We start from the raw sequence: 11,274 nt of genomic DNA, 5'->3' as shown, positions 1-11,274 counted from the left end.
AAAGCCACAGCTTCCTCGAGGTTTCAGGTGTGTTCCAGGTTATTCCCGCACTGCTGCGCTGGCCAGCATAGGACATGGACATGATTCCTGGCCATCAGTGGTGGGTGGGAGCCCAGGTCAACATGTCCCAGGCAAGGACAGGCACAGAGCACCTTGGATGAGAAGGTTAACTGGTCTAGAGGCCAGCAAAACTGGGCTAAAAGCCAGGAAAACTGTCCTGAAGGCCAGCAAAATGGGCCCAAAAGCCAGCAAAACTGCTCAAAAAGACAGCAAAACTGGATGAAGGCCAGAAAAACTGGCCTGAAGCTCAGCAAAATAGTTCTAGAGGCCAGAAAAACTGTTCCAAAGACCATCAAGGAGACACAGCACTGGTCCATGCAGCCTCAGCTCAGGGGAGTGTTGGTTCCCGGCACCCTGCCTGGGCATGGGAAAGGGTGTAGGAGCCTGGAGCAGCAGCAAGGAGCAGAGCGTGGCTGTCAGCACGAATCCTGACATTGCTGGGAGGCAGGCAGGGTGCAAGCAGGGCAGGGTAGCACCTCTGGGCACATCGAGAGAGGTGTCCTCTTCCCCGAGGTCTTCAGAGGCAGCTCTGAAGATGCAGAATGCAGATCTTCAGATGCAGAATCCGAAGTCCCTTTGTCTGGGATTCAGATGATGGAGCGTTTGTCACAGGATGGACCCTCCAGCAGCAGGACGCGCTCTTCACAGGACATGGGACTTCCAGGTCAGACAGCCTGGATGGTGGCAGCCTTGCTGGAGCTGATGGAGATGGGCTGCTTGGTGAGGACAAGGAGCAATGATGGAGCCACCCCTCTGCCTTCACCACAGCTGGGTGCATCCCACGCTGCATCCCCAAGGCTGCACTCTTCCCTCCATCCCTTATCCAGCAGAGTTGATTCACCCTGGAGGGCAGTTCTTCCCCACCAGCCCCAACCAGCCCCAGCTGGAGAGGAGAGAAATGAGTCAAAGGGCGATTAAACATTAACAGGAGGCGGCGGGAGGACAGCTCACAGGGCTCCTTCTGTTCCACAGGGAGGGGTTTTATTCATAAAAATAACACAACATAGGAGGTCACCGGCATCGCTAGACATGACATGTGTGTGTCATCATCTCCAAACATCCGTAAACAGAAAAAAGAAACCCAAAGACCACAACCAGAGTCACCCGAGGTGCAAACAGGAGGGACTGTGCGTGGCACGGCAGCCCCAGAGCAACAGAAACTCCTTTGACCACTCCAGTCACCAAGTTCTCACCCTCAAAGTGAAGCGCACCATTCATCAACGGGATTACTTACCCTCCTCAATGGAAGATAGATACAGAGAAATAGGTTTGAAGTGAGAATTAAGTGGTTTCCCCTGCTGGACAAGGAGGGAGGTTTCCAGTGAACTTCACAGCATTACAAAAAGTGGGGAACCAGATCCCACCAGTGCAACTTGAAACAGCTCCAACGTCTGCCCTGCTCATCTTCCCCTGCCCCGGGAAGAGGAAAAATGGAGTGATTTTAAACATGAACTTCTTGTAGCAGCACCTCCTCTTGGTTATTTCTACACCAGAGGAGGAAAAGGTGCTTCCCAGCAGGACAGCTTATTTCTTCTGCCTAGAGTAAGAGCAAGAGTAAACCAATACTGGCTCTGAAGTCCCTTAGTGCAAAGGAGGGGGTTCTACTGTTATTTTGTGATATATTTTGAATAGGAACCACAGAAAAGCTGCCTTGAAGTGAAAATATAATACATATTGCACTGACCATAGAAGAAAACCCTTTCAGACAGGGATACCTGTGGGATAAGTATGCATACGCGCATGCTCAGTGGTTTTCACGCTGTTGCTGTGTCCCGACCTTCCCTGCCAAGCTCAAACAGCAGCAAGGGAATAAAATTGGGTCCTGGCAAATCATGGGAGCCCAAGAAATCTCCTGTTTGGCCACTCCCAGAAGGTGGAACACAGCCAGGAAGGCGGGGACCTCTGCTGCTTTCTGCACTCACAGATGCAAGGAGGGCTCTGGGCTTCCTTCCCTCCTCAGCACTCTGCCTCCTTGAGATGAAAGAGGAAGATTGAGATGAGATTTTAGGCAGAAATGTTTTCCTGTGAGGGTGGGGAACATAGCTTGAGGGCCTGCAGCCTCAGGGGCTCTTCTCAATGAGTGGAGCTCAGGGAGATGGAAGGAAGCGGAGGCAGGAGACTCAGTGCTCTAAGGTGGCTGCCTGTGGAAAGCCTGACTCCTGGCAAGGTTTCATTCTTGGCACAACGTCTTAGCAAGGACCAGGACACTCTGGGAGCCAGATTCTACTGGCAGTACCGGAGAGGTTTCCTCAAGCAACGCCCCCTTTTCCTCGCTGCCAACAGCAGCATTGCGGGGTGTCAGCTGGAAGGAGCGAGTTTTGCCAAACCACCCTGCAACAGGCACCCAGATAACCCAAGACTGACAACCCACTGTCCTCCTGGGCATCCTCCACCCACAACACCGATGCTTTCAAGTGCAGTAGCTTTCAGGTCAGATCCAGCTCCACCCTTAGCGTATAAACATTCCTCCATGCCTGAAAACTCCCAGGAGGTGGAATACAGCCAGGAAGGTGGGGACCTCACTGCTTTCAGCACTTAATACTAACCACGACTGTGGGACAATGATGCAGGGAGGGCTCTGGGGTCCCCCTCCCCTCCTCCTTCCCCTTTCCAGCCCAGTCAGATGCAGTCCTGCTCCCACAGCTGGTGCTGGGAGCCTCTGTCCATGCCAGCGGTAAGTGTGAGGAGGAGAGGGGTGCCCCGCGGCTTCCTGGGAGCTAGCTGGGAGAAGGGGAAGGTTTCCAGCTCTGAGTGGCTCTGTTCCCTATTTGATGTTCTTGAGAAGCGCAGTCCGGGCGTTTACCACTGCTTTGAAGGCGTCCTCGCTGCCAGGAGCCACGCACTTGTCAGGATGGAGCAGCACAGCCAGCTTCCGATAGGCTTTGTTCACTTCATCCCTAGGAGACAGGAGAAAAGTGAGGGGACTCATGTGAGTTGGCACAGCACAGTAGGGCCAGGAGCTCCCCCTGTGCTCCACAGCCCTGTGTAGACACTTTCGAACCCTTCCATCTCTGGTACTAAGGATGCCCAGGCTTTGGAGGTGATGCTATGGAAAAAGAGCTGCAGAAAAGCACCCAGGGCATTTCTTGGTGTGGCACAGGCAGAGGACGGGGAGAATCCCTCTCTCCACAAAGGACAGCGCTGGCATGAATGCTGCCACCATGCCGGATAGAATCATACAATCACCAGGTTGGAAAAGACCCACTGGGTCATCATAAGTGCTGGGTCTGTCCTTCCTTCCCACAACTCCAGGGACAGGGATGTCGGTGGCCACAGCGCCCCAAAACTGCCACCTCCCAACCTCCCCTGCCTGGCGTTTATTCCCACTTGTAAAAATATCGGTGAGAACCTGTAAAATAAAGGAGGAAAATGGTAAAAGCAGTGGTTGGCATCCCAGCAGGGGGAACCTGCCACCTATAGGTGCATCCCCCTCACCCGTGGGTTGAAGTTTGGGGCCATGGTGATGGCTCTCATCTCCCTGGAGTGTCCTGGGACATAGCACTCCCAGTTCATTCTCCCTGCCTGTAGAAAAAGCTTCATTTCACCCATGGCTTGGTCCACTTGGTCCTTCCCCTTGTGTGGCTGAGAGGTTGGGCAGAACCATAGAATCACTAGGTTGGAAAAGACCCATCAGATCATCGAGTCCAACCATTCCCATCAATCACTAAAGCATGTCCCTCAGCACCTCATCCACCCGTCCCTTAAACCCCTCCAGGGAAGGTGACTCAACCACCTCCCTGGGCAGCCTCTGCCAGTGCCCAGTGACCCTTTCCGTGAAAAATTTTTTCCTGATGTCCAGCCTGAGCCTCCCCTGGTGGAGCTTGAGACCATTCCCTCTCGTCCTGTCCCCTGTCACTTGGGAGAAGAGCCCAGCTCCCTCCTCTCCACAACCTCCTTTCAGGCAGTTGTAGAGAGCAATGAGGTCGCCCCTCAGCCTCCTCTTCTCCAGGCTAAACACCCCCAGCTCTCTCAGCCGTTCCTCATAAGGCCTGTTCTCCAGCCCCTTCACCAGCTTTGTTGCTCTTCTCTGGACTCGCTCCAGAGCCTCAACATCCTTCTTGTGGTGAGGGGCCCAGAACTGAACACAGGATTCGAGGAGCGGTCTCACCAGTGCTGAGTACAGAGGGAGAAGAACCTCCCTGGACCTGCTGGTCACGCCGTTTCTGAAATGTGTGCCTGTGACACGTGCTATGCCAAGTCTCCAGCATCAAAGAGCAGAAAGGCAGGAGACAGCACACGCACCCTGACTCAGCTCCGCATCAAACCACCTACACACTCTGGGTGAAGGCGTTGCACATCACTTCAGCCCTTTAAGCCTCAGGTGTCTGGTCCAAGACAGACATCTCTGCTCCAGCTGCAGATGTAGGAAGGGGAGTCTGTGCTGGTGATCACAGCACCAGGTGCCCTGCAGAGCTGCTGACCCCTCTCTGTGGGTCAGAAAGGACTGGAGGACAGGTTTGCTGGAGAAGGTATTCAAAAATCTACTCTCCCACCTCTCTGCATAAGGGAAGTCCTTGTGTTTCAGACAGATGAAAGCAAGTCATAGCTCTGGGAGGTTCTTTTGGCCGCCCACGTCATACAACAGAACTGGGAGATTCAATATCCAACCCCTTACACAATCAATAGCAAATTACACCTGCCTAGAAGTCCACTAAGGAAGGCAAGTGAAAGCTTGGCTTGTGGGAGCACCGCTTCCACGGGGAAGCACTGTAAAATCAATTCCTATATCAGCCCTCTGGAAGGTAAAGGGGCTCCAGGAAAGCTGAGGAGGTGCTCTTTCTCAGGGAGCACAGGGATAGGATGAAGAGGAATGGTTTTAAGCCAAAAGAGGGGAGATTGAGATGAGATCTTAGGAAGAAATGTTTTCCTGTGAGGGTGGGGACACCCTGGACCAGGTTGCCTAGACAAGTGGTGGCTGCCCTGTCCCTGGAGGTGTTCAAGGCCAGGTTGGATGGGGCTTGGAGCAACCTGATGCAGCGGGAGGTGTCCCTGCCCATGGCAGGGGGTTGGAACTGGATGGGCTTCTGACCCAAACCATTCTATGATTCTATGGGGACAAGGTAGGGGACAGCAGTAGGACATCAGTGTAGCTTGGTGCCACACCTGCCTGGCACGGTTGGACCATGGCTGGTGGCAATGGGGACAGGGCCTTTCTTTTGCATTGGCTTGATTCTGTGGCTCGATATTCGTGCCCAGCTGCTGTATAAACCAAGGCAAGTTTATCAGCAGCAGGTCACTAAAAGATGACAAAACAAACCAGGTCGGAAAGAGTATGGATAGCCAGACAAATGCCAAAGTCTCCCTCACCTCGTGGCTCCAGGTTTGACTCCCAGCATGTCCCAGCTGTCCTTGCTGTTGCGGATTCTGCGAATGGCATCTGCCTGCTCTTTGGTGAAGCCAACCCCCATGCTGGAAGGAGGACGCTTCCCACCATTGTCACACAGGTCGATGATGGCAGAGTAAAACGTCTGTGGACACAGGGAGGAGTTAGTGGGAAGGAATGGTGGCCAAGGGTGGTGGCAGCACATCAGAGGTCCCACCACTTCATCTTGCAATGGGAGAAAGAACATTTGCACAACCGCTGAATGTTCATTTCCCAACTGCCTGGGCTGTGGGATGCTGAGATGCCCCAATCTGGGGGGATCCAGTCTCTGCAAGGACCACGAGAAGCAGGCCAGGCCCCACATTTATCTCAAACCCACTTCAGCTCAGTGCCAGACCCAAGTAGGTGACATGGGCATCTCTGTATTGTGTTCCCAGTGCTACTCTGAGTAACACAATGTCAGGGCCACCTCAGAACTAGGAGGACCAATACTAAGTCTCAGCTACAGCTTTCCCACAGCAGCATTTCACTGAGAAGACACCTCTGGGGTAGAGGTCAAGAGGTTATGTGAGATCCTGGCAGTTCAGGAGACATTCTGCCATCAAATCTTGGTTCATTGTGGTGTCTGTGCCCTTCCCACCTTCACTACCCCTCACCTGAAACATCTCGTTGATCCCTTCCCCTGTTTGTGCCGATGTCTCAAAGTAAAGAAAGCCCCGGCTCTCTGCCCAGAGCCGTCCCTCGCTCTCATCCACGCTGCGGTGCTTGGTGCAGTCGATCTAGAACAGAAGAAAAGGCAGAGATCAGAGCTCAGCCAGGGTGTGCTGCAGCTGCTGGAGAACACAGCTCCAGGGCTGATCATCTAACAGCAGGCAAGAAGCCTGTCTGGCTGTACAGGCTGTTGGCTTATGCTGAAGGAATGGGGGCAGTGTGGAAAGCAAGCACAGACAATGCAAGAGGTAAGGCCTTTGAGAGTTCATTTAGTCCAGAGACACCTCTACTGGATCCTTCCCTGACTGATGTGTGGCCACCGCCTTCTCCAAACCCCACTGAAACACAGTTTCCAGTGCTCCTCACACAGATCTGCCTCTCAGAAACTCCTCCCTATGACTGAACAGCATTTCCCCTGCTGCAGCTCAGCAGCTTGGGATCACATTTGGAACACAATGAGCCCCAAGATCAGGCAGCCTGGTCCCTCACCTTGTTCGCACAGACAACAAAGACAACATTCTCCATGTTTCCGTGGGGGCCCAGCTCCTGCTTCATCTCAGCCAGCCACGCGTCCAATGCATCAAAAGACTCCTTTTGTCCAACATCATAGACCAGGATGACACCCTGTGTATCCTTGTAGAACTCATTCCTCACCTGTGGGGACAAAGGAGAGATGGAGGAACCCACATAATGACCTGATCACATTGCCATGAAGCCCAGCACAGGAATGCGATGAGCCCATAAAGCATCATCCCAAACACAAGGGCACAACAACAGACAAGGTGTAAGACCAACTTCTGCAGAGACTGGAAGGTTGAGGAATTGATCCAGAGACCCGTCTGCACGTGCACAGAATCACCACCAGGTTGGAAAACACCCATTGGATCATCGAGTCCAACCATTCCAACTAAACCACGTCCCTCAGCACCTCGTCCACCCGCCCCTTAAACACCTTCAGGGAAGGTGACTCAACCACCTCCCTGGGCAGCCTCTGCCAGTGCCCAATGACCCTTTCTGTGAAATATTTTCTCCTAATGTGTCCCTGTGTGCGAGGCAGCAGATCAGAGTGAGGATCCAAGGCCACCGGACAAGGCTGCATGTCCAAGCTGAGCTGCTGGATGGAACCACAGGATGTTTGTCTGTGAGTGTGCGTCTGTCCCAGGAGCTTGAGCAGGGCTGCAGCCTCCAGCGCTTGTACACTGAATGTGAACAACTAGGGAGAGTGAGGATTCCCAGGACAGCTGCTGGGAGAGTGTCTAAGGTCAGCTACAGGATAGTTATTCTCCATCAGCCAGGATGAGGCCACTGGTGCTGTTTTTGCCAGTGCTGGCTCTCTCTATCTGTGTTCATCTGCACAGCCAGATACGTGTATCTGTACAGACGTCACGTATAGGCCTGTCTGTGCCTACCAGAGATATGAAGAACATGGATGTGGAGCAGCCTCAGCGCTACCAGACTCCCGGTTTCGGTAACCCCTAGCAGCAAGGAGTTACTCATAGTGAAGCAGAAAGTGTTTCCAGCGCTGGCCTGCATCAGGTGTCTGTGGCAGGAAAGAAGGGGGTGTATTGTGCAGCAGGAGCTCCTGCAAAGCCTATTTTCAACTTTCCCACCCTCAAACCCAATTTCAGGCAGATGTGAGGAAAGCTGATGGGTGTGGAGTGATTCCAAGCCGGGTTGGCTGAGCACAGCGCTGTGGGATGCTGTCTGGAGCCTGGCCTGCCATACCTCGTAGAAGAATGGGTGTCCTGCCATGTCAAAGATGTTCACCTTGATCTCGCGGTCTCTGACCTGCACTCTGAAAAATAAGTGGGAAATGCTTGAGAAGACTCTGGCTCAGCCCCTGCACAGGTTGTGCTCCACAGGAACAGCCTTTGTCTCTGCCAGCCCTTGCAGGGAAAGAGCACGGGACAGAAAAATCAGAGAATCAGCTTTCTCTTCTCCAGCTTTCTCTTCTCCAGGCTGAACAACCCCAACTCTCTCAGCCTGTCCTCGTATGGGAGATGATCCAGGCCCCGGATCATCTTTGTGGCCTCCTCTGGACTTGCTCCAACAGCTCCATGTCTTTCCTGTGCTGAGGACTCCAGAGCTGGAGGCAGAGCTCCATGTGAAGTCAAATCAGTAAGAAGTTCTGAGTTACGGGGTTTAATGGCCAGAAAACTGCCCCTAGAGCTGGTCAGACAAGGAGGACAGAACCAGCTCTGGATGGCTGGAGAAGAGAAGGCTCCGGGGAGACCTCAGAGCAGTAGTACAACTAGAAGAACTTTCCCATGCGGATGATGGAGAACTAGAACCAGCTGCTAAGGGAGGCTGTGGAGTCTCCTTCTCCAGAGAGAGACCACACCTGGGTGCACTCCTGTGCAACTGCTGGAGGTGACCCTGCTTTAGCAGAAGGTCAGACTGGATGAGCTGCAGAGGTTCCAACTTTGACCATTTGGTGAAACTGAGGAGATTCGGCATAGCCAAGCACACCCTGCCTCGTGGCAGTGTGGTTGCTCAGGAGCAGCAGGAGCTAGGACAGCCCCACTGTGCATCTTCCATCTGACCCTGTGGGCACCGTTCTCCCCTGGCAGAGCCATGATGCCATCTGCATCCAGGCAGCTCATCCCACTCTCCCGGTGCTCACAGCTCCATCCTGCAAAGGTACTTACTTTGTGACGCCATAGTCGATGCCGATTGTCGCTAGATATTTGGGGACGAATCTCTTCTCACAGTAACGCTTTATAATGCAGCTCTAGGAGAAAGGAAAAGGGAGTCTCAGCAGGATGGCACAATATACCATAATATTCCCATTAACACGGAATTTACCAACAGCCTCCAGCCAGTTAGAAGGCTGCACAGACATCAACTCTGCCCTAACACCCTAAACTATCTGGCAGGTGCCAAAAGAATCACGGGTTTTGTTAAGAACTGTGACACTTATTTTAGACTCACCTTTATTTAATTGCGTTCATGTCACTTACCATTTTATAGAGCAAGATTTGCTCACTTGCAAATGGGTTTGGTTTTACTGTTTATTCTATTTTATATCACGCTGTTAAATTAGAGGTAGAAAAAAAGCAAGTTTGAGTGATTTTGTTGTACAAGTTGAAAAGGGGATGTAAAGCAGAACAAACTGCTGCAGTATTACTCAAGGATTTGGGCAGGGGATCATCAGTGAACATACAGCTTGGCAACGGTTACAATAAGTCCATAAAGTAAACAAGAGCCCTGAAGATAAGGAAGGCTGTGGGCATCCTTCCGTGACAGATAACACCCAGCTGAGGGCCAGGATTAAAGAGGACCCAGGCAAAACAACTCAACAGGTTGCAGAACTCAACACTGGGCATGCATTAAGGCTGGAAAAACCCTCTAGGCTCATCCAGTCCAATCATCAGCCCAACACCACTGTGCTGCCTAAACCATGTCCCCAAGCACCACAGCCACACGGCTTCTGAACCCCTCCAGGGATGGGGACCCCACCACCGCCCTGGGCAGCCCCTGACAGAGCTTCACCAATTTTTCTTTACAGGAATTGTTCCCAGTATCCAACCTAAACCTCCCCTGCTGCAACTTGAAGCCACCTCCTCCTGTGCTATCACTTGTTACCTGGGAGAAGAGCCCAGCATCCACCTCATCCCAACCTCCTCTCTGAGAGCTGCAGAGAGCGAGGCTGCCTCCCCTTAGCCTCCTCCAGACTAAACAAACCCCAGGGCCCTCAGCCACTCCCAGAACCTCTGGATACTCCGTTCCCCTTCTCCAGACGTACTTCAGCCCCTCAATGTCCTTCTTGCAGTGAAGGGCCCAGAAATGAACCCAGGATTCGAGGTGCAGCCTCACCAGGACAGAGGGACAATCCCTTCCCTGCTCCTGCTGGTCACCCCATGGCTGATCCCAGCCAGGCTGCTGCTGGCCTTCTTGACTCCCTTGGCCCCGCCCCTCAACTGTCAATCACCTCGAGGCCCCGCCCCTTTCAGCACAGCCAATCAACACCGCCCTAACCGCGATTAGCCACGCCCCTTCCCTATAAACCACCACCCACCCTGAGGCCACGCCCCCTTCCGCCGCGCAGCCAATCAACGCCCCGCAAACCTCGCTAAGCCCCGCCCCCGCATCTGCCAATCAACACCCCAACCCACTAAGCCACGCCCACTCCGGCTATCAATCATCCCTTGGCCCCGCCCCTCGCGTCTCGCAGCCGCCTCCTCATTGGCTGCTCTCCCCCTCCCCCCGCCCTCCCGCGCGCGCCCGCCAATGGCAGCGCCCTCACCTTGCCCACCTCCGCGTTGCCCATGGAGATCACTTTAATCCGCAGGGACTTGCGCGTTTCCTTGCGTTTCGGCGCGCTCGCCTCCATGGCAGCGGGTGGAAGCGAAGGGGAGCGATGCGGGACCGGGTTGGGGTTATGGTAGTTGTTGTATGTGCAGGGGTTGGGGGGGGGAGAGAGGGGAGGGAGCGAGGGAGCGCGCGCGGCGGGGGCCGCAGCAGCGCCCGGCGCCTCAGATCTCGCGAGATTTGGCGAGAGCGCCGCCACCGCGCAGCGAGGAGATCTCGCGAGATTTGGAGACAGCGTTAGGGGCGGCATCGGTCAGCAGGGGGCGCCAGTTGGGGATACGGATAGGGATAGGGATAGGGATAGGGGTTAGGGATAGGGATAGGGATAGGGGATAGGGATAGGGATAGGGATAGGGATAGGGATAGGGATAGGGATAGGGATAGGGATAGGGGATAGGGATAGGGATAGGGATAGGGATAGGGATAGGGGCAGGGATAGGGGATAGGGATAGAGGATAGGGATAGGGATAGGGGATAGGGGATAGGGGTAGAGGATGGGGATGGAGAAGGGGATAGGAATAGGTATAGGGAAAGGGATGGGGAAGGGGACAGGGAATGGGGATGGGGATGAGGATAGGGATAGGGGATGGGGATAGAGAAGGGGACAGGGATTGGGTTAGGGATAGGAATAGGAATATGGAAAGGGATGGGGAAGGGGACAGGGAATGGGGATGGGGATGGGAATGGGGATGGGGATGAGGATAGGGATAGGGATAGGGGATGGGAATAGGGATAGGGGATGGGGATGGGCGTGGGGGTGGTGATAGGGATAGGGATAGGGATAGGGATAGGGGAAGGGGATAGGGATAGGGATACGGATACGGATACGGATACGGATACGGATATGGATATGGATATGGATATGGATA

At 53.8% G+C, this 11,274-nt stretch overlaps 1 protein-coding gene across 2 annotated transcripts; it reads right to left on the bottom strand.

Moving 5' to 3' along the window:
- Window positions 1-1,013: 1,013 nt before the first annotated feature.
- DNAJC27 (DnaJ heat shock protein family (Hsp40) member C27) lies at window positions 1,014-10,453 on the bottom strand. 2 transcript variants are annotated; one of them, XR_011336837.1, is made up of 8 exons: window positions 10,341-10,453; window positions 8,743-8,825; window positions 7,820-7,889; window positions 6,584-6,748; window positions 6,040-6,162; window positions 5,368-5,528; window positions 2,579-2,957; window positions 1,017-1,960 (listed from the first exon to the last, which is right to left on the bottom strand). XR_011336837.1 is itself a non-coding variant. In XM_069850726.1 (7 exons), exons 1-7 carry the CDS (start codon window positions 10,425-10,427, stop codon window positions 2,825-2,827), a joined length of 822 nt encoding a protein of 273 aa, XP_069706827.1. In that variant the 5' UTR covers window positions 10,428-10,453; the 3' UTR covers window positions 1,014-2,824. The 2 variants fall into 2 exon arrangements, 1 of the variants encoding a protein (XP_069706827.1); XM_069850726.1 differs by having other exon boundaries at window positions 1,014-2,957.
- Between the last annotated feature and the right edge of the window lie 821 nt (window positions 10,454-11,274).

This window comes from Phaenicophaeus curvirostris, chromosome 2 (genome assembly GCF_032191515.1).
Source record: "Phaenicophaeus curvirostris isolate KB17595 chromosome 2, BPBGC_Pcur_1.0, whole genome shotgun sequence".
NCBI classification, from domain to species: domain Eukaryota; kingdom Metazoa; phylum Chordata; class Aves; order Cuculiformes; family Cuculidae; genus Phaenicophaeus; species Phaenicophaeus curvirostris.
Note: the sequence above shows the minus strand (reverse complement) of the source record. Positions and strands in the feature narration are given on the sequence as shown.